This window comes from Tyto alba, unplaced genomic scaffold, assembly GCF_018691265.1.
Source record: "Tyto alba isolate M040663 unplaced genomic scaffold, T.alba_DEE_v4.0 Super-Scaffold_6, whole genome shotgun sequence".
In the NCBI taxonomy this organism is placed as follows: domain Eukaryota; kingdom Metazoa; phylum Chordata; class Aves; order Strigiformes; family Tytonidae; genus Tyto; species Tyto alba.
Window position 1 is genome coordinate 3,002,158 of NW_024881327.1, and position 23,550 is coordinate 3,025,707.

General features: G+C 38.4%; 1 protein-coding gene across 1 annotated transcript; it reads right to left on the reverse strand.

Annotated features, from left to right (window-relative positions):
- Positions 1 to 1,945: 1,945 nt before the first annotated feature.
- ANXA10 (annexin A10) lies at positions 1,946 to 23,084 on the reverse strand. The gene is made up of 11 exons (XM_032983971.2): positions 23,006 to 23,084; positions 20,697 to 20,791; positions 16,253 to 16,366; positions 11,272 to 11,362; positions 10,534 to 10,613; positions 7,659 to 7,712; positions 7,423 to 7,516; positions 5,854 to 5,949; positions 5,160 to 5,218; positions 2,989 to 3,111; positions 1,946 to 2,090 (listed from the first exon to the last, which is right to left on the reverse strand). The coding sequence occupies exons 1-11, from the start codon at positions 23,043 to 23,045 to the stop codon at positions 2,022 to 2,024; spliced, it is 915 nt and encodes a 304-aa protein (XP_032839862.1). The 5' UTR covers positions 23,046 to 23,084; the 3' UTR covers positions 1,946 to 2,021.
- Between the last annotated feature and the right edge of the window lie 466 nt (positions 23,085 to 23,550).

A 23,550-nucleotide genomic window follows, 5' to 3' on the forward strand; every position in this document is an offset into this window, starting at 1 on the left:
CCCCTCAGCAACACGGGCGGGGGGGGGGGGGGAAGGCGGGGAAAGGAGAGACGCGTTGGCGATTGGGGAAGGCGTAAGATTGACGTCGCCGCTCTCCAGTCAAGGCAGACCTGACGGGCGGGGCGCGGAGCTGCCTGTGCGTGACCGGTGGCCCGGCGGTGCCATGGGGGCGGGGCGGAGGGTGCTGGGACACGCCCCCTTGCCCCGCCTGCGGGCGGCTGCGCTCCGGCCAGCCAGCCGGGCCCTAGCGCCGCCGCCGCCGCCGCCATTTTGTGTCAGGCTCCCCAGGGAGTTCTGCCTCTGCCTGTTGCGAGGCGGCCTCGGGACCTCGTTCTGTGGGAAGCACGGCGGGAACGAGGCGTTTGCGGCTGAGGGAGGCGTCCTTGTTCCTGCCTGCAAGCAGACACCCTTAAACTCCACCGTGCTGAGGTACGGCTGTTACTGGGTACCTCTAACTTCAGTCGCAAAATCGTACTGTAACTGAAGTTTAGGGTTTTGTTAATGCTGACAAAGTGAGATAATGCTCACCTCGTTCTCATTTTTGTTCTTAAGTTTATTTTTTTCCTCCCAGAACCACTCCTTCCAAAGTTCTGGCTTGGTAATCACATTATCTGCCTGAAACGCTTCGAAATGTGTCAAACTCAAGAGGGACTCAACCGAAGTTTTAAGTTTATTGTGAATCGATAGATTTGTGACATAAAGTTGGGACTTGCAAAAAAGCAAACCACACTGAAAATAGCACTCTTTTCACTGAGGGAAGGGACAGGTGCAAACAGCATAAAAGCAACCATGTATTTGTATGGGTTTATAGTAGTGCCTTGTTCAGTCATACTGAGCTATACTTGCAGAAAGTAACTATTTCAGAAAAAATACCAGTTGCCTCTGTCGTGTTGCAAGCGTTGTAGTTGCAGGAGAAGAGCAAAGGGCAGTTATTTTAATGACTGTTACCGCATTTTCCCTTCCTTATGTCTGTTTACACAAGAGACTGACAGGTGATACTAATACGCAGACGGGTAAGGCTCATCGCTAGGCTGCACTGAATCGACTCGGGATATTTAAAAGCAGGTTCGTGTTTTCCTGCGGGATGAGGATTTGGGACTTGGCTCTGCCGCCTTTCCTCGGCTGCAGTATGAGCTGTTGCCACCAGATGTTGTCAGGCTGTGTTTGCTGGTATTCTGAGGAGTGCTGCATCCTTTGGCCTCACTTGGAGGTACAGTGTTACCTACGACTAGTCAACTCCTGAATTAAACCATCTGGGGCATCCTGGAAATATCACAATGATCTGAAAGTCATTATTCCATTAATGATTAAAATGTGAGAGGCGCAAATGGAATTTCAGCGTTTAATCCTTTGGAAATTCTCTGCTCAAAGCTTCATCTTCAGGGGTTTCCAGTGCATGGCTCTAAATCAAGAATGGCTTGGGATAAGTAATCCTAATTTTTTCTTTTGTTTCATATGGAAAAAGGGAAATGCCATTAAGTATGTGGGCTAAATGAAAGAGAATAAAAAAGCACTCTTTGGTGAGTGACTGATAATAGAGTGGAGCAGATGCTTATTTGATAGCAACTAAAACAATAATGTTCAGGAGCATAAAATATGAGGTATAAGAAGTGGGAAAGAAGATTAAAAAATTACTTGAAGAAATTGTGCTGCTAAAAGTAAAAAAAGCAAAACAGTTTTTCTCCCCATTATGGAAGTGAATAGGTTCTTCCAGAGCCTATTGTCTGATGTTCAGGATGCTGCGAGACTAAATGATAAACATATGTTTACATGGAGTTATTTTACTACTTGCATCATTAATTTACATTAATCATATAAACAGAAATACTAATTAGAACTAGCAATAAAACCATGTCCCTGCCAACATTTTTTCCTGTCTGAAGAAAAATTCAGTATTAGCAAATGTATAGCACTGATTTTTCTGCTCTTTTATGTTGAACAGGGATGTCTTAGTGTATTACATATAGCTTCAATTTCTATTTAAAATGGATTTATGCAGCCTTCAAAGTTAATTTTCTTCCTTAATAATCTTCAGCATCACCAGCACAGATAGCAAGTAAAGCACTCTCATAATGTCCTGAAGCAAAATGCTGCAAGGGAAAAAAAAAAAATCAACATTTCTGTGACTGTACATTTTCTTAATTTTTCATCTCTTGGTGTGTGACAAGGACTAGATTGATGTTGTAAGGTTTTGTAAAATATTACAGTGTTTTCATAAGGATTTGAGGCTAAGATTTTTTTCATTTCACATATCTTGGGATTTGGTTGCTTGAGCACCTAGAAACAGTCTACCTTTGAAAGGGTGGACCAAACCTGTTTAATACTTCTCAAATTCAATACCAAAATCATGAGCAATTTCTTACAGTTACTGCATATCTTACACTTGCATTATATCAACACAAAAAAAGGTAGTGTCCTAACAAGAATAATGTTTGTACAATTAAACAGTGTCAGAATTTTGTTTTAAGATACAGAGCAAAGGCACAAGAGGAATAGTTTTTTTGAAGGTTGATACTACCTAAACGCAAGGATAAAACCAGATTCTTATCTCAGTTTTACATGAAAGTGGTTTCAGCCTAACCTTGCAGGACAGTGTGAAAGATGATGTACCAATTAGTGTAGAAGCTCTTTATGCAACCTGTTCCTCAGCATACACTGTTCTGCCCTTTTTATATGTCCCCCTTTTGCTATTGGGGAGGGACAAAATCACACAGAATGAGAGCAAGTTGAAAATTTGCTGCTCACTGAAGTCAGCCTGAGGCACTGAAAAACTAGACTATTTTTATGCATTGGTGTTTTTTTTTTTTTGTGTGTGTTTTTTTTTTGTTTTGTTTTGGTTTTGTTTTTTTTTTTTTTTTTAAAAAAAAAAAAAAAAACAACAACCAAGGGATTGAATAGAGTTTAGCCCTCTGCATTTTTTCTGGTAGGGTTTGGCATAGTATGTGTGGCTCCAGTGCTGTATATATGCAAAAATGTGTAAAAACTTACTTTAATGTCATGAAAGAGTGATTTCCCATATCTCTCTTTGTATCGCCGTCGTATATTCATCAAGTCAATCTCACTCCTGGCAATGAGAATCCTTATAACTGTTTTATTGTGAAACCCGAAGTTCTAAAAAGAAAGGAAGATGAGAGAAAACTTGACAGTTGGACAATATGTGTTTGTCTATCTGTATATGCTCGTATCTTATAGATAAGCAATTAATTAGGCTCCCTTGTAAAGATAACCCAGATTTTAAAGGAGTCTAAGCATTCAAAGGTTTTATCCTACAGAGTTTTCACATGCTGAAATAATAGAATTCATGTTACTGAATAACAGATATTCCCCACCTGTCAGTGTTTTAACCATGCACTGAAACTTTTAGAAAGAAAAACCTGATGAACATTTGTCCGTAGTCTTAGGTATTCATTTTGTAGGTAGCTCTGGGGCCGTCGTTATGGAGTCCATTCAGACTATAGCGAAGCCAATAATCTATTTCACAAGTGCTGCCGAATGTGAATTCGGTGAGATTTTAAACCACTGCTTTAGAATTTGCATAGCTTGTATTCAGCTGTGTTTTATTTTAGTGGTTTCGAAATAAATATTCATACTGTAATTGTGTGGAGAATGGGGACATCTAGTGGCAGTAAAAGTAATCAAAACAGATTTAGTGGTGGGGCGACTAATGACCAACTTAGATTGTTTAAAACTAAAGCGCAGTTTTGTCACTAGCCATTAATATTGAAATCTTATTGTCCAAAAATCAGGTAATGCAATATGTTAAAATGCTGCATGTACAGAATTTGATACCTTTTTCATGGCTAGTTTTTTTTTTTTTTTTTCTTATATATATATAAACCATTATGGGCTATGGCATTAGAATCCTGGGTGGGTTTTATTATATTGTATTATAAATGGGCATATAACAAGCTTTTGGTATATTCTGGACATAACTTGGCTGCAAAAACAGACACTATATTAAATTCTTGCTTTTGTTCTGAGAATTATCTTTGTTCCTTAAAACTCTTTGAGAAAACAGAATAAAATATTAATTAAAACAAAATGTAAATGTATATTCTTAATCACTAAAAACTTTTTCCTGCATCACATGCATCATCTGAATACAATATAGAAGAAAACTATCTATGTGATATTTCTTAAAAGTGAGATTTTAACTTGAAAAGTGGTCTTGATACATGACCTTTGAGAAACATGACTTTTCCTCATAGCTGGTATTTTCTGATACTTTTGGCAAACGTTTTTCATGTCATGTGCCAGAATCCTCTTTTGGCCACTCAGACAAAATCCGGCCTCTTCCTCTCAGTGCCTGAGCTTTTGCTTGGTTCTTTGCTGCCACTGTTGCTGGTTTAACTGAAACAGGGGACAGCAGGAGCAGCAGCATCTGGAAGAGGATACTGGGGCACTGTTGAAGTGTCACTGAAAAGTTTTGTTTGATGGTTCTGGCTTGAATCCTATCTTTGCCATTCTTGCTCTAAAATGATACTTCACATTTTACCCGTGGCTGGCCCCTCTGACCATCTTCTGAAGATTACACTTAAAAGATTAGGTTTAAAAAATTATACTTTTTTTTTTTTTATATAACATAATGCCTCATTATTTTCACTAATGAATGAAGAACAAAAGAAAATGTCCTCAGCGACCTCTAATAGGAAGAACTTGTACGTGTTTCTTTGCATTCACCCACATTTATTCTTGGCACTCATTTGTTTTAGTACGTTAGCACTTACACACAAAGATAAAAGAACCTGCATATATACAAGACAATATGACCATTTGGTTTTATGTAACATTAATTTACAATTTAATTTTTAGTGATACTTATTAAATCTCTAGAGGCAAAAATTGTATAGTAAGAGAAGTGCACGTTGAGTTCTGCACAGCAGGGGGAGATAAAATCCATAGAAAAGAAAGGTTTTCAATTAAAAAAAGTAAAAATTGACAGAGATACCAGACATAATTTTTTTAGGAATCTAAATGTTTAACCATTTACTGTTAAATCCTAACTGTTTCTTAGGCACTACTGCTTTGAAATGTATGTAGGTACCAACATTTTTAAAACATGCAATCACACCTTAAAGATTGAACAGACTGATAAGACTAATCAAGCAAAAAAAAATAGGAAAGCTTCTTTTTATATGTGAAGAAGAAAGAATACTTACATGGATTGCACTATAAAGCCTATAAGCAAAGTAGGAAGGCTTGTCACGAACACAGAGAACTAAGAGAGAAGAATTTAAACAGGTAAACATAAGATTATTATAAAATAATTTCTTTTGTCTTTGGGCTTCTTGAAATATAAAGCTGGCTAGTGCTGTTCATGACAGCTTAAAATTAAACTACTGCTTTTCACAAGCGTAACTCTATAATTTAAAAAGTCTGGTTCTTATTTTGGCTGAGTACTCATTGCTGTTGCATCAAAGGGCTTATTAAATATCAGTGAAAACACGTGACATCTTTGTAGAAATACAATTACCCTTATTCTATGAAAAAAGGGCACATAAAGCTTGGGACTTGTTTATATACCACTGAAATCCTGAAAACTTTGCAAATTATTTTAAATGTGTAGAATCAGTTGGTAATGTGGTTATCACTGATCACACAAAATATGTTATCAAATGAAGAACAGATACTAGTTCTGCTCAGTCAGAATCTAGTGCTGCATATATACATTTTTAGATTTACACAGACGTGGAAAAGTAGTTCAGATACTCTTGTCTAATTATCTCTGGAAATTTAATTATACAATATAGGAGAGTAAAGTGGATAAAAATAATATTATTGATGCATCAGAGATACCATACTAGATATTTATTGAGAGATTACTGCTAGTATAAAATAATATTTTTACATTACCTATTGCAACCAGTAATTCTTGAAAGTATCCATCGTAACAGTCATTAATGGCATCCACTATGTCTTGGCCAGAAATATTTTGGAACTCCTGGAAAACTTGGGGGAAAAAAAAAATCTTGCTTTATTCTAGTTTGTTGATAATGATCAACTTGCCTTTTTTTTTTTTTTTTTTTTTTCCTTGTTTCCCCCCAGTACTATGACTAGTGAGTTATTTTTTCCCCTATTTATTCTTAGTGTTTCCTTATGTTTATATCCCCCAGATAAGGCAATCTAAATGAGTAGCCTGAAACCTGACTTGCAGTACATTCTCTCTTTGGGTTTTCCAGTATATAGTATAAAATGAATGCATGCCAAGGCCTCTGTTTCACTGGTAGTTTTAATAACTTCTCTAACTAGCAACCTCTGTTCATGAAACTTGTAAGAATGTCATGTCATTAAGACAACTTCCTTGCTCAGCTTGGCTAAAACTGGCCAGACTGACAGATCGCGAAAAGAAGCTGTGGCATGACGTGTAACATGTCAGTATCCAGAGAGGGACACTCTGTGGGTAATGCAGGTATCCAGACTTACACACACAAATGTATACACGGTGTGCTTACTCCTTCAGAGAAGGAGAAAAAGTTTCAACTTGCTGCTTGCTACAAGACTTACGGAGGAGTACATTACAGGCAGAGCCCTCAAATCTCTGTTACAGAGAGAGTAGAGCATAAGCAGGTGTGTTGCATTATATTAATAATTTCATCACTGGCCTTACAGAGGTCATGACAGAAGAATTAGTTTGTTGATCCATGACAGCAAAGTAGTTCTAAGCTACTGTTAGAAGTTGGCATAAGAAATACAGCTGGCTGCACAGTGATAACTTGTCACCAAATATATCTTTTCCACTGCAGAGCAAAAGACGCCTCAAACTTGTCACCAGACATACAACAAGTTTATTTTCTACAGGGGAAGATCTGGATGATCTCACATCAGTTTCTTGCAATCTGTAATTATGCCTGATTAGCTATTTTAAATAAAAATGTCCTATTATGCTTCTGTGTGTATGTTCATTATGAGAGTGGATGTGGACCCTGAAGTGCTCCTGTCGAAGACTTCTATGAAACTTCCAGGGAAAAGCTTCAATGCAGCAATGTGTTTTCACATACAGATGTTTGTTGAAAATACTCCAATTGCCTCTCCCAAGGTGTTTCCATTCATAGCAAAGAGTTACTTAGGACAAATGAAGAAAATAGTCAAGAAACATCTGCCTCATCCTTCTGTGTCATGTGTAAACTCAATGCAGCCGTAGTATAGGCCTTTCTTTGGTCACACATTTTTCTCTCTTATTAGGCATCCTGATGTCTGCCTGTTCTATCTACAACTATCTGTAGTCATCAGGCAAAATTCAGGTTTGCATTACTTCCAAAATCCCAGTAACATCAGTGGGAATCTGAGAACTCCAACAGTTCACACTTAGGTTTCAGGCTAATACCCTGCTGCACACTGAGTTTCTTGGTATGTAAACCATTGATTTATTAGCAAGTCAGATTTTTCCTTTCCACTCAACAAACAGCTGAACTGCTGGATTACCCATCCACAACTGCTGGTAACTCTTGTTGCACAGAATCATTTGCAGCATGTTTTTGTGTTCGCCTGTTTTCTGCTGACATGCTTCCCACAGAATCTAATAAACCAGAAAAAGGAAAAAAAAATGCAAAAGTTTTTAAGTAAGTCCTAAATCGCTTTCCAACATTTGTATTTGTTCTTTTTTTTTTTTTTTTTTTTTTTTTTTTGTGTTTGAGAAGCTCACTTCTGACTATATTTACCATTGCATCCTGAGCAGCTGTAGAAGGATCTGCATATCCTTCCATCCTTGTTCCCTGTGGAAAAAAAGAAGATACATTTTCTTTAAAAGTTAAATCCTAAAAGACTGTAGGAATATAAAATTGTCTCTATATGAATCTATGTTTCATTTCTTGAGATAACACATATGGGCTTTTAGATTGGATCAGTGTATTCAGTGGTTGAATTTGCAACTATAGAAAACATCTTCAAGTTGTCATGTTATGTCTTCATTTCCTCTAAGAAAAGAAACTCTGGAATGATAAACAGTCTTGTGAGAGGAAAAAAATGGGAGAAGTGGATAAACATCCCATTTTTAGTCCCATTTTAAATAAGCTTTTGCCACCACCATTTCCAGTATTATGGATGTTATATTGCTTACTATATTTTATAACTATGAGGGGAAAACAAGGTTAAGAGTAACATTTGCCATTCGTTGATTATTTCTTATCAATATGCATATTACCAGCAGAATCTTTTCTGTTTGTTTTTTTTTTTTTTTTCCTCCCTGCACAAACCATAGGAGAGAGTACATCAAATAACGGAGATTTTGCTTGCCCACAATCACGGTCTAAAATTAAGATCCAAGAGTAGGAAATTGTTTGACAACTTTGGTACATAAGCCACAGAAAACTACTTCTAATCTTCCCATACATTTAATAACTTTTGAGTTACACAAATCCAGTTGCTATGCTTTAGTAAACACACTATGATTTGAATTATGTAGTTGTTAGGAAAAGAGAAGAGCACACAAATTTTGGTATTTCTTTTTTGACCGCAATCATCTTGTAAGGACACAAATCAGCCTTGGTTGGAGAACTCTTAACAGTCTCAAGCTGCATGTAATCACTGCCTTAATGATATGTGTTTGAAGCAATTTACTTCAGTTTAAAATTTACAGTCATTTTACCCTGCATGTGAAAGGGAGGATTAAAATTATGTATTGACCGTCAACTTGTACAATGACTGATTTGTAAGTCTTTCATGTTAAAAATGTTCATTTATATTTTAATTAAATTATAAGAATTTCACACATTGGAATTCCTTAGAATAAGATAAATTACTTGAAGAAAATTAGGCTGAAATGACTGCATAAAGTTACATACACGAGAAGACACAGGGAAAAGACAGACAAGCAAACAATAAAATAAGTTAAATAATACTCTACATGAGTCAAATGCCCACTTTTCCCCGTAACATTTAACAATAACTACTCTTGGCATAGTTTTGCTGGAGAAACCCACAATATTTGTAATTATTTTTTAAATTGTAGAAAATGATCATTTTTCAATTAATACACCCCAAAAGAGATTTAAAATAAAAATCTATTTATCTCATACTAGAATATCAGTTAGCCCGAATTTGTAAATGTGTTAACATACTTAGGAAAGGCTATAACCTATAACTTCTAATCTGCCTCAGTATGGACATGAAAACCATAAATACCACACTGTAGCAACTGAATACTTTGATCTCCATATGTGAAGCACATTTACTTCTGTCTGCAGTCAGACGTGTATGTCATCAATCCCAAGATTTAATAAAAAACAAAGCAAAGGCTGTCTGAAAAAAGCATTAAAGTATGCATTGGAAACATTGCTATAGAATAGTCTTCTCTAAATTGCATTGTACTAGAGCTAGATAGGATATATTTTAATGAAATATCACTGTGTTTTAATATAAGATCATATCCAAACATGGATGATTCAACTAACAGTCTTCAGAAGTATACAGTATAACTGAATAGAGTTGGAATTTCCTGCAACTTGTCTTTATCTTGAGAAAAATACTGGTTACATCTTGTTAGCTAAGAAGTTGCTGATTTCATGCCTCTTTACCAATATCTGTGGTTTAAGAAAATAAGGATTAACAATGTAGTGTCAGATAATTTATTTTAAATTTGTTCTTTGATGAGTAAAATGTGTCCCATGGTTTAATAAAGATGAGAAGGGAGGTTACTTAACCTGTAGCTTTTCATTTTTAAGCAAGGAAGAATTTTCATTGTTCTGGAGAAAAAACATCCAACATCAGAAGAAAATATTTTCTGTTTACAGTTTCTACATTTGAAATATCTGCTCTTTATCTCTGTATCTCAGTGAAGCCTGCAGCTATTTCAAATCTTAGTAAGAACTTTTTCCCCAGACACACATATATAAAAATAGTTATACCTTATATGCTGTTATCTCCTGGCAGTCCCTTTGTTATTATATGTTACTCTGGTTTACAAATGATTTTAAAGATAATGAGCAGAGTGACTACAAATAGAATGGAAACTCATGATCTGAGAAGGATGACCAACTTCGTTGCATAAAACTACAAATTGGTAAAACTAGAAGTTGATGTGTGCTAATGACAATTCATTTGCCTGTGTGCAAACATACCATGATTTAGCATATGAAGTAGCATAAAGAACATAATGTTTAAAACAGATAATTTAATACTTTTTTTCATAGTCAGTGTGGATTTATCTCAATTTTTACATCATGCCCAGACTGGATTATGAACCATATATTCTAACAATGGTGAAACTAGAGCTTTAAAAATAAAAATCTCATATGTACATGCAAGCAGACTCCTTTTGAGATGAGACAGATTGAGCAGAGTCAGTAGTTGGGTATCCAGGGATTTACTCAATAAAATAGTCTGTTGACCTTTGCCTCCATCTAAAAGCCAAAGTAAAATTAGATGAAGGAATTAAAGTTCTCTTCCTCTTCTTCTTTCCCCTCTCTCCTGTTCAAAGGTTAGCTCTATTGAACTAGCTTCAACCACAGACACCTTAAAATTTAAGACTTCTGGAATAGTATCAAAAGTTAGGAACTTTTTAGAAAAGTTAAGTCATACTACATGTTTTTACATTACCTGAGCAAGGTTCATGAGCGTATCTCTGAAGTGACCTGAAGTCTCAGAATCGATATCTTGTTGAAGATCATTATTATATTCTAGGTTAAACCAAAAACATATAATCTAAATCACAAATGAACATGCTCTGAATAGTACTGATGAAGATTACCAAACAAAGGATAATAGAGTAGGATGGAAACACTTGTCCATTTTCCATGGTGATTATTCCACAGTAACCTGTGCGGGTTCGACAGGAACCTATCCCTGGAGCTGGCGGCTCTGTCTGGGCCCTGCCGGGGGGCTCTGCCCGGCCGGGGGGCCTTGGCCACTGCCCCCGCCTGCCTGTCCACCCACCCATGGGCGCAGCCCCACCACTGCTGCTGCTGTGTGGCAGCGGGATACTTGGAAGTGCCCCATCAAGATAGGTGAGAAGAGTGTCCAGCCTGAGTAAGCACTCTTTGAAGGAAAACAGCTTATGTACTTTTTTGAATAAAGTGTGCAAAAGTTTCTAAAAATCCCCGAATGTGGCTTCCAGGTATTTCAAATGTCATACGCAGCAATAAATCTCAAAAATACTATGTATTTTCAACGTTAAACATTTTGCTTCAATCTTTCGTATGTAGTTACGGGACAGGAGGGAGAAGGGAACCAGTTAGTAAAGTGAAGTCAACTTTGTACTTCAGTTCTTTCATGTGTGCTAATACATCCAGAGCACAAATAGTACAACCGTTGCTGTGCATTTGTAAAAAACATTACGCATTAAGTAGGCTTCTTTCATCTGGAAGATCTCCATATTTGATCTTGAGGCTAATATGTCAATTAGACAGTTTTCTTCTGTGTCTACTCCCTGTGTAGAAAGAAGTAAATATGAAAACATGTTAGTAGAAACCACAGCTTTTGGAAGAAAGCAATGCTGCACTTATCAGAATTAACAAAAGAAAATCAGTCTCTGCTGGAGAAATGCAGTGTACTTTTGCATCTGTTTAAGTAGAAGATGACTTAAAATGATTAGTAGAATCCTGTATTTTGAATATATTCCTACTTAGGAATATACATAGTATACAGGAGTATGCATAGAGCCCTGTCTGGGGACGGATGAGGACCTGACTGAGAGTTTATGGCTCAGGATTAAAGGGAGGGCAGGAACAGAAGATGTTACAGTGAGGGTCTGCTACAAGCCCCATGACATGGAAGACCGAGCGGATGAGGTCCTCGACAGACAGACAGGAGCAGCCTCACGTTCACAAGCCCTGCTCCTCATGGGGGACTTCAACCATCCCAGTATCTGTTGGAGGGACGACAGTGCAATGCGTAAGCAGTCCGGGAGGTTCCTGGAGTGCACTGTCAATGACTTCCTTCTCCAAACGACGGAGCAGTCAGTGAGGAGAGGTGCTGTGCTGGACCTCGCTCTCACCAACAAGGAGGGGCTGGTGGGGAGCGTGAAGCTCAAGAGCAGCCCTGGCTGCAGCGACCATGAAATGGGGGAGTTCAAGATCCTTAGGGCAGCGAGGAGGGCGCACAGCAAGCTCGCTACCCCGGACTGCAGGAGAGCAGCCTTTGGCCTCCTCAGGGATCTGCTTGGCAGAGTAGCATGGGATAAAGTCCTGGAGAGAAGAGGGGCCCAAGAAAGCTGGTTGGTATTCAAGGACCACCTCCTCCAAGCTCGGGAGCGATGCATCCCAACAAAGAGGAAGTCAGGCAAGAATGCCAGGAGGGCTGCATGGATGAACAAGCTGCTCCTGGACCAACTGAAGCACAAAAAAGAAGCCTGGAGATGGTGGAAGCAAGGGCACCTAACATAGGAGGAATACAGAAACTGTCAGAACAGCCAGGGAAGGCCAAAGCCCTGAGAGAATTAAATCTGGCCAGGGGAGTCAAGGGCAGCAAAACAAGCTTCCATAGGTGCAGCAGTGATAAAAGGAAGACGAGGGAAATGTGGGCCCTCTCCAGAGGGAAAAGGGAGACTTGGTCACCAAGGCCATGGAGAGGGCTGAGGCACTCAATGACTTTTTTGCCTCAGTCTTCACCTGCAAGGGCTCCAGCCACACCGCCCAAGATGCAGAAGGCAAAGGCAGGGACTGGGAGAATGAAGAACTGCCTGCTGCAGGAGAAGAGCAGGTTCGAGAGCATCTAAGGAACCTGAGGGCGCACAAGTCCACAGGATCTGATAAGGGGCATCCGCGATCCTGAGGGAACCAGCAGATGAAGTGGCTAAGCCACTATCCATCCTATCTGAGAAACTGTGGCAGCACAGTGAAGTTCCTGCGGACTGGGAAAGGGGACACATAACCCCCGTGTTTAAAAAGGGGAGAAAAGAAGACGCAGAGAACTACAGGCCAGTCAGTCTCACCTCTGTGCCCAGCAAGATCATGGAGCGGATCCTCCTGGAAACCATTCTAGGGCACACAGAGAATAAGGAGGTGAGTGGTGGCAGCCAACACGGCTTCACTGAGGGCAAATTGGGCAAATTTGGAGGCCTTCTATGGCAGAGTTACAGCCATTGTGGATAAGGGAAGACCAACTGATGTCATCTACCTGGACTTGTGCAAAGCATCTGACACTGTCCTGCATGACATCCTTGTCTCTAGATTGGAGAGACATGGGTTTGATGTGTGGACCACTCGGTGGATGAGGAGTTGGCTGGATGGTTGCACTCAAAGAGTTGCAGTCAACGGGTCGATGTCCAGATGGAGAGCAGTGATGAGTGGCGTCCCTCAGGGGTCAATGTTGAGACCTGTGTTGTTGTTGGCGACATGGACAGTGGGATCGAGTGCACCCTCAGCAAGTTTTCTGACAACACCAAGCTATGTGGTGCATTTGACACGCTGGAGGGCAGGGCTGGCATCCAGAGGAGCCTGGGCAGGCTGGAGAGGGGGGCCCATGTGAACCTCATGGAGTTCAACAAGGCCAAGTGCAAGGTCCTGCCCATGGGTCGGGGTAATCCCAAGCACAAACACAGGCTGGGCGAGGAGTGGGTTGAGAGCAGCCCTGTGGAAGACTTGGGGATGTTAGTAGATGGAAAACTGACTATGAGCCAGCAATGTGCACTCGCAGACCAGAACGTCAACTGTACCCTGGGCTGCATCAAGAGCAGAGTGGCCAGCAGATTGAGGGGGGGGATTCTCCCCCTCTACTCTGCTCTCATGAGACCCCACCTGCAGTGCTGTGTCCAGCTCTGGGGCTCCCAGTATAAAAATGACGTAGACCTGTTAGAGCGAGTCCAGAGGAGATCGCAAAATTATTAGAGGGCTGGAGCACCTCCCTGATGAGGCCAGGCTGAGAGAGTTGGGGTTGTTCAGCCTGGAGAAGAGAAGGCTCCGGGGAGACCTTATAGCGGCCTCCCAGGGCTTAAAGGGGGGACAGGAGAGGTGGGGAGGGACTCTGGGTCGGGGGGGTGGAGATAGGGCAAGTGGTAACCATTTTAAACTGAAAGAGAGTAGATTTAGATCAGATATAAGGAAGAAGCTCTTCCCTGTGCGGGGGGTGAGGCGCTGGCCCAGGGTGCCCAGAGCAGCTGTGGGTGCCCCCTCCCTGGAAGGGTTCAAGGCCAGGTTGGACGGGGCTGGGAGCCCCCTGGGCTGGGGGAAGGGGGCCCTGCCCGGGGCAGGGGGGTGGGAACTAGGTGATCTTTAAGGTCCCTTCCAATCCAAGCCACTCTATGATTTGATTAATCTGAATTTCAGCATGTACATTAACAAGTGGGGAATGAAGTGAGACCAGTGTTGACAGAAACATAACTGGAAGAGTTTTAGAACTTTGGTAAGAATTTACGTTTTGCTGAAAGAAATTAGATGCACTGATCATACATTCCCAGGAAATTTTCAAGCAATCTGAAGCAGATATGAGCACAACTATTATGTTGTGCTTCTATCTCATTTTTTTTTTTTTTTTTAATTTTTTTTTTTTTAAATTTATTTAGGAATGTTATGGTCTGTATTGTCTGCTGTAGAACTTGATATTTAGGGGGACCATCATGGCCATGCATGCAGTGCTGCAAATCACTGTGTTTTCCCACAGGAATTCAATTAATTTTATATACTTGAATTGACAAAAGATATGATGCATATGCTGGTTTTGATTTGCACATATATAGTATTGGTGAGTATTCTGCCTTTGGGATAATGGGAGAATGTGACATTGAGCCTGAGTCTGGAGATGCATATGCCTTGTTTTTTACGTTGGCCATATGAATCCAGATCAAGGTAGAATATTATAAGTAAGTTTAACTTTGACCCACATTTAGAAAAAAAATATTACTTTGGCAATCTTGTCAGTAATTTTAATAGAAGTCATGCTTCCAGTGCTACCAATGATATTTCACAATCCTTTTAATGCCAACTGTAATTAAAATTATATCGTTAGTTCTAAAAAGTGCATTTGTTTCAATGTCTGAAAATAAAAAAGTGTTAATTATTTTATTTTTTTAAAGAGGGGATTCTCAGAATTTGTAAGATAGATCACCTGGTTTAGAGTCGTATAGTCTGTGTCTTATTTGTGACAGTAGACAGCAGCAAATATTCATAGAAAGAAAAAGAAAAGAGTGTTGAGCTCTGATATGCCTTCCCATCTTTCAGGAATTGTCAATTTAGGAAGTTCCCGAGAAGGAATTTCCTAAGGATTGTTATTTTCAATAGCCAACAGTGGACCTGTTTTCTAAGAATTTAGTGAAGTCCTTTATGAACCAATTTGTACCTTTGTTTTACACAGTGCCCTGTGGGAATGAAATTTGCCATTTAATTGCATAATCTTTGAAAAAATATTTTTGTTTATTTCAAAGCTTCAGTTGTTTAAGGAGCACAGATTCAGATCCTGGGAAGAAAAGGAAATATTTTCTTCAAAATGTGCAATCGGTTCAGTTTGAGTGGAGTGATCATTGCTTTGTCACAGACTACTTTGTAAATGCTTATATAAAGGCACGTTCTGCTAAAGTATTGGTCTTTTCAGAGGTGGAGGCATAGTGCATGACACTGGCTATTCAAATGAATTTTGTTCATGACATACATAAATGCTTGCATGATCAGGGCCTTATATTTCCCTGTATAAATATTCATTTACCGAATTTACCACGTGTGTTAAATGGGTTGTATTTGTTACATGACAACGGTATTATTTATGCTGGCTTTAGTATACCAATGAATAAACTCCATATAACACTGTATTTCTGATGACCTAGTGTACTACTATGTAGTAGAATTTCTGACAGAGAATGGCCATGATATTTTGTTGCACGGTTTGGACAATCCAGGCCTGAGATCAGGCTGCTAACAGCCCCTGTGTTATGAGGATGACCTTGAAGGGCTGCGTTGTGAGGAACTGTATCTGTTAATGAGGAATTTTCCCAGCTATGTATCTGGCTGCGCTAAGCACAAGTAGGCAGCAAACCGCAAGATGCTTGCCTATCACAGTTGCCCTTTGGGCGTGTGATAAGTTGCTTACGACCAATAATCCAGGGGTATGGGGTGTGTGGACAGCGGGTGCTTGCTGTGCAAGGGATATAACCCAGCGATTCGGGCAATAGAGGGGGACGACATGTAGCCGCATCGGGGTGACTGTCGTTACTCGGGCCACTCTCCGTATTATTATTATTGGGACCCTCTTCACTACTACATAGCAGACTATTCCAGTGTACTAACTTCCAGCAGTTTATCAACCGTTTAAATGTCAAAAAAATCAATTCAATATATTTCAGTAGTGTATTTAGTGACTGTGACTAAGCAGTTCTGAGTTTGACAAGTACCTTCAAGGCATGCCATAGCTCGTGGGCATCATAGGAGGCAGGTGGATACATCAAGCCAACCATGACTTCTTTGAAGTGATGAGAGAGATTCTCTTTTAGGTCTGTAATCAGATCCTTGAAAAGAAAAAGAAAATGCATAGACAGGATTATTTCAGTCATCATACTTTCTGAAGACAGTTTAAAAAAAGTATTAGTGGTTTTCTCTGTAAATGAATAAAGATGAACTGTTGAAGAATTCTAGCTAAAGTTAAGTAAGAAAAATATTCTTTTAAGTAGTACCTGCTGCTTCTAATAGTATGGGTGAGATGGAAATAGACACACAAGCCAGTAGACCACACAGGATTGTTGATTTTTGGTTCATTAGAATACAGAAGAAAATTATGGGCTTTAAGAGCAACTACCACTTAAAGGCTTGGAAACCTGACTACTATGTCAGAGCATCTGCAGCTTCCCTTGGCATACTGCCTGTGTGAATCTGTGGGATCTAAGTACCCTTGGAAGTGAAATCCCATAGAACACAGGCGATTTCTTGTTTTTTTTTTCAGTGTTACTCACTATGTGAATAAATTTAAACATCATCCATATTGCTCCTAATACATAACAATATCTACTGGAAAGTTATGTGCTTCAATTTATGTATCTATTACATTCAAACTGAATTCACTACTTTTGACAGATCCTGGCTGAATGAAAAGGACCCCCCTCTTCCCCTGCATGTGTCTCAGTACTTGCTTGCCAGGTAGCTGAGTAATGGATGAGTTTCCTCCCCACTCTCCCCTTTCCCGGTAGCATCCTTCAAAACATTGCAAATGCCAAAAGCTTGTTATACTGCTGCTGTGTCTGATTAAGAGGATACTTGTGCACTCATTTTTTTTTAATGTTTTGTGTAAAACACTAGGCAGCTGTCAGATATGTTCTGACCTAAGTCTGAATTTAAAGGAGTACCAGAAATTGTTCCTATGATATAAACTATTATGTTTTCAGAGCTGCATTTTTTCAGGCCTGTACTTTGGGTTTGGTACATGTCTGAATATAATTAAATTAGTAGCTAGGGTAGAAATGAAGGAGGACATATGCACATTAAAAATTAAATTTATGATGAACAAACACATGCAGTCTTCAGTGAATGAACATTAGATTCATTTGACAACCACTAAATCACACATGGAACAGAAATTAATTCATTAAAACATTTCACTTCTGACAACATGCCTATGGGAAAATGGATTAATAATACAAATGGATACTAGTTAAAAATTACTCCTGCAATCAGAACTAAGGGAAGCAAAGTCCTGAAAAATAAGAAAGGTCAACTCTAAGTTGTCATTATTAATATTTCCTAATCATCTCTGCTGTAAGGAATCCTTGAAGGCTAACTGTCAGGAGGAATCTTAAAGCTTGTCTGTATGTCTGAATCATGCAGCCAGTTCAGGGTTTTCTTTTCTTTTTTTATTTATTTCTCCCAATGTGTCACACTTTACATTTGTCAAATGAATGGGCATAGTGGCTACTGTATTGAACAGGCTGTATTGAAATTAAGAGGGTGGAGGATTGGACTGACAGGTTTGCCATAGATTAGACCGGGAAGGCTAAAATTGTTATTGCCTAGCTGTCTGTCTTCTCTGTCCTGCAGAGTTTACCACTCCTAAAATGGGACTGCCGAATGGCACATTTGCCCAGTCCAGTATATCCATTAATACAGATTATGGGGAGTGAAATGCTATCACTGATGTGTGCTAAAGTATCTTCTGAAGTGTAAACTGCAGCAATTCAGGGCAAGATGCATCCCATCCTGTTTGGCAGTTCTTGCCCAAGATAGCAAACTTTTGAGGAATCAGTCAAATAAACTGCATGGAGCACTAACCAGATTAGCCATTTCAGTATATCTGCTGCCACAGGTGAGACAAAAAACAACCAGCATTCCTGTTTCATCTGTGAACTAGATTAGAGTAATCTGTACAGACCACTGTTTCCACATGTCAAAAAGTAGAGCTAGGTGGCTTTTTTTTGAGAGCTGTCAAGAGTATCTTGATATATCTTGCACTATAAAGTATACCCAGTGCTTAATGGATTCATTTAAATTAAAATTGTGGGTGTATATGCAAGATGTTCCATGTGTTTCAGAATTTTTGTAGCCCATCGATGGAATATAAAAATAGTTTCCTTGCCTTTCCCTTCTATTATTATTCACAGTTTCAGAGATTGAAATTCTTAAAAAAGACATCTGAGATCTCTTTGGCTTTTTTAGTTCTTTTAGATCTTTAGGTCTGTAGCAACTGGCTTTATAGCACTTCATGTTGACTGAATATTGCTGTCACGGGTATAAATTTAATGATGGGGTATTTCCTTAGGGATTTATTTATTTGTTTATATTTTCATTTTGGATTGGAAAAGAAAATCCAAATAGGTCAGTAGTGAGCAAGTCAATAATTCTTCGATATGAGTACTAAATAAGGCAAATCATAGCTCCATTCCTGAAGGACATTTGGTAATTCTTTATTGCGATATCATTAGTGTTATCTCTAGGACATCTTCATGTATCAGAGGGCAGAAATTAAAGATAAAAAATTATCTAGAGCTTTTAAATATTTTCATTTGTTAAAATGATAGGTCCAGTTGAAACAATCAAGAGAAAACCTTAAAAAACCCCATCCAGCTCCTATGGATGGAGTAGAGAAGGAGCACTGTCCAGTGATTAAGGAGATAAATGAAGCCTTGAAAAGAATGGACTTGGGTGTTTTACTATCACAGGCACCTTTGGGTAACTTGACATACTTTAGTTTTCCGTAAGTAAAATAAACTCAGTGAGGAATGTTGCATGGATAAACACTGAATTTGTGTGGTTTGCATGTGTAATGGTAACCTAATAAATACCTCATAATAGCAAAACACTTTCAATGATTCAGACCCACTGATTTCAACCATTGCCACAGTCTTTGGAAGGTAAGGGTACCTGTGATTCAGTTATTTTACGGTCTTTTTAAAACATACTCATCCATTCAAGGCTGAATGTAAAATACCACAAATATCATGCGTTTGATTTTTGATGACAGACCAAATAAAGCCAGTGATGTCCTATAGCTCAGTAACAACACATAATCAACCCACTACACTGATTAAATCCAGCTCTTCTCTTTCCCCCAATTCTAGGATAGTAAGGGGGTGTTTCAGCATATTTAGAGGTCAGCGGTTGTGAGGTATTTTGGTACACAGGTGGCACAAAGGCTGTCTCTGGAAAACTGCTCAGATAGCCAAAGAAGAAAATACACTGTCCTACTGGTTAGCAGACTGGTGGTGTAACAGACTACCGCATCAGCAGTTAATGTGGAGTTTTTGAATGAGCTATTTCTGGTTAACTCTAATCAAGGCTGATGGCTGTGTGGTAGGATTTCTGCAAATTCACTGTCCTCATTCATGCCGATGAATTCAATGGCAAGCATACACTGACCTTCAAGGCGTTTTCCAGTGAGCTGCTAGTTTTTCAGGCTTCAGGAGAAAGAAGAAGACTGGATTTTGTTTAAAAGGTTTACCTGGCTTCTATTAGGGGAAGAGCACATCTGGTCGATTTAATCTCAGCATTTTTCTTTAGCTTTCCAATGGTATCTAGTTTCATATAGCACTTTTCATCACTAGATTTCACAGTGATTTTACAAAAGTTGTTGCTATTATTTTCACCTATATGTAGCTGGGGTAACTGAGGAAAATGCAGGCATTGCAACTTTCCCAAAGTCATTGGTTAGCAATAGTAGATCTGGAAATAGAATGAGGATATCTTTGTGTACGCTTAAGGATTCGTATAACAAAAATGACCTTGTTTTATACAGTAAATATGGATAAAATGCATTTGAAAAAAACCCAGCTTTTTATGTCTTAAAATTTTTGAAACACCTTTCAAAGATCCATAAATTTACCATTAAGCAGCTCAGATGAGTATTGTGTGTAGTGTAGGGATGGGATTACATGGTATGTGGTCTGAGATGAAAACACTAATCAGTACATAAGAGAGAACTACCTGTAATTGGTGGTATGGTGTTTTTCTTTGGTGTTTCAACACAAATACAATGCTATTTTATTATGTATTCCAAAAACTTGAAAAAAGTAATGCAGAAACTCCCAAAATCCAATAGAGGAAGAAATAAGTCTGTCCAGAAATTCTGGTTTGGTCAACAGAGGAGGAGAATGAACTAAGAGGAAGAAACTTTCCATGTCCCTTTTTTAAAAACTTTGTGTGTGGCAGGTGTACTTCTACTGCTATATAAATAACAATTTGAAACCATCAGAGGTATCGATAGTTACATGAAGGAGGTTGTGTGCCAATCTGTTGGTGCCAGCCAGCTGTCTGCCAGGCTTCTGGTTCCAGTGACTGACCTGAGAGAAGGGCTGACCATCCGCCCTGGAGACAGGAGAGACGGAATAATGAAAGTACAAAATGGCTCTGTCGTACCCTGCCGTACATGTCTCTGTACGCCTCAGCGATCATAAGCCGCTGTGAATTGCAGCGCTGTGTGAGGATATCAATCACCACATCTTTTTCACAACCTGTAAAGGAAACACGACACAGACTCTAAATTAACCAAGTGTTGTTATTCACTTACATTTGTGATTGTTCATGTTTTGTTCAAGGACATTAACCTAATTTATTGAAAAAAACAGATCAACAGATTAAGATCCCACTGGTACTTACCAACATCGGTTATACTGTGCTTATGTGCCTTTCACTTGCTGGTGTAATACCAGCAAAAATTGAAGTAGTCTGCTATTATCAGATGCATCACCATCTCTCTCAAGCTCGATGGGTTTGAAAGCATCAATAAAACAGATAGAGGCTCTCATCTATTCAGAACTAAGCGCACTAGCAGAATTTGCGGCTGAGCCTGGGAAGTTATACTTGTACACCCTGTTGATATTGATTAAATTGTCATTTCAGGATTAGGGATCTCTTTTATGGGATGACAAATTAAGGTGAGACTGTTTGTTGAAAAACTGAAAGATATATATTTTCAGGGCAACTATATAAACTAAGTTACGAAGTTTTTAAAAATATAATATTTTAACCAATTTCCAAGGGCATTTTGTTGAAGGTTACCCATGATCTTTTGCTTGTTGGCTAGAGCATACTGCTAAGCTTCTGCAATGAATCGGTATTTAATGCTTATGAAAAAGAAGATATTGTTTAACATATTCTGAAAATTATTTTATAATTTTAAAATTCTTTTTCCATCCCAGAAGTTGGCTCTTGGCAATTTCTGATGGCTGAGCACTTTAGTGACATTCTAGCATAAATGTATGTCCAAGTGTGAATCAATTGACTTCATCACAGTTGCAGCAGAGATGAATTAGGCTGGAAACCGTGGGGATCAGCTAGCATCTGAATGGAGTAGGGTAGTCTCTCAAGTTTCTGCCAGTCATTGTTATATAGACATATATATACACATATATATGTTACAGATATATGTTCTGTACCTATTAAAGCTCTGTTAGGCAGATTTTGTCAGATATTCTATAACTGACAGGTTCCATTTTGACACAAATGTAATTGGACATTGAATATATTATTTTTTTAAAGTTGACAGAGGAAGTCTGTATTTGCTCATTATACACCAGGTTTATTTCCTTTTCTTCTGGATCATCTAGCCGCAATTACAGCAGATTTTTAGCAATACACTGATTAAGCATCAGTGATTAATTTCCATCAAACTCACAAAATAGAAGTATTACTGAAACTCAGTGCATAAGGATTTCTTTTTACTTTTCAGAAAAATAATTATCACTAGGAATCTGTACAGTTTACATAGTCTCTACAGTAAAAACTAAGAGGGATTCAGAAAATATTTCAAAATGTAATTAACTTCATTCACTTGTGTAATGCCATTGTTATCAGTGGGGCAACATATGTGACTGAATCTTCTCGCAGGAATGAATGTTGTGAGCAAGATTCGGGGTCAGGGTGTCAATGCCTGTAAGGGCTATGGAGACTTAAACTTCTCTGAAGCTGAACTTTTTCTTTTGACAGTTGTCCTTGAAATTAGAACTCTCTTCCATGTACTTTGATAGGTAAAATAAAAGTGAGGTTAATGCACTTGTATTTACAGTATTAAATTAAGAGAATCATCTCTGCATTGTCATGTTAGCAAAATTGTGTTAAAAGTACTGTTTGAAGTTAGCAAAATGTTTAAAATTTTTCATCTGTATCCAACTTAATCAAAAAGATACTTCAGATTCCCCTTGATCAATAATACTCATTGTGGTTCATTTGACATTAAGTCTGAGTCCTCACATTTCCATTAAAGAAGCTGAACACAGAATGCAAGATCTGTTGCTGTGCAATTTTGTGAAAAGCCCAAGGGGTATAAAAATTCTGATACAGAAAACAATTTTAGTGTGAGGAAAATGTTTCAGATACTTAAAAAAAAAAACCAAAAAAACCCAATATTCTGACCCTCAATAATACCAACAATGTTCAACAGGAAAACACAAAAATGGTTAGGTGAACAAAAATTTTTTGGTGCATAGAGTGAAAGCAAAAATTGCTACTGAGTGAAAGATAATAAATTCTTTAAACTTTTTATTCCATTTATTTTTATTTCTTGATGACTGATTAGAAGACTTAACGGTCCCTGGTAATAGTTAATTGTTGAAATTAAAACTAAAAACCTTTCCTTTTTTGGCCTTTGCTCTAGTGACGTAACACAGAATTCTGTTTTCTTTTTCTTACATTCTCAAGGAAAGCATTCATTACTATAAGATACTCACTAATTCCCTGTAGGGCTCCTCCCAGCAACTGGGCATCCATAATAGGGTTGAAATTTGGAGCGGGAAAAATCGTTCCTTGTATCTGCTAAAGAAGAAAGCAGCCTTTAGTTGAGGTGTTTTACATCTATAACGCTGCTTATATAATTCTGTTAGAAACCAACAATCATAACATTAAATTTTCTTTGCTTCATGGGGAACAGGATACAAAGTTTTTGATTTAAGTAGAACTTAAACTTGAAATAAGCCCTGGGAAGACAGACCATATTTGAGGAAGTTGCCCCTAGCATGAATTAGGCCTGAAAAAAAATTAAATTTTAATATGAATTATTTGTTTTTTTTTTTTTGCATTTAAAAATAACCACATTTTTATTTCTATAGCTTTAGCAACCTTTTTTCTGAAAATATTATTTTATCTTTCAAAGTTAATCCATGATATCCCTGACAGACTTAATATATCTATTTCTCATGGTATTTCTAATTTGAAGAGACTAGTGAGAAAATGATGAATAAGATACATAGGTTGCATACAAACCTAATGATTTTTA

What these genes read in the sequence shown, in the direction of transcription:
- ANXA10 (XM_032983971.2), bottom strand. Translation starts at nt 23,045, where the DNA reads ATGGATGCCCAGTTGCTGGGAGGAGCCCTACAGGGAATTA. An exon ending in AGGAGCCCTACAGGGAATTA is followed by an intron (nt 20,792 to 23,005) that starts GTGAGTATCTTA and finishes TTTCCTTTACAG; the next exon opens with GTTGTGAAAAAGATGTGGTG. An exon ending in CACTCTTTCATGACATTAAA is followed by an intron (nt 2,091 to 2,988) that starts GTAAGTTTTTAC and finishes TTTCCCTTGCAG; the next exon opens with CATTTTGCTTCAGGACATTA.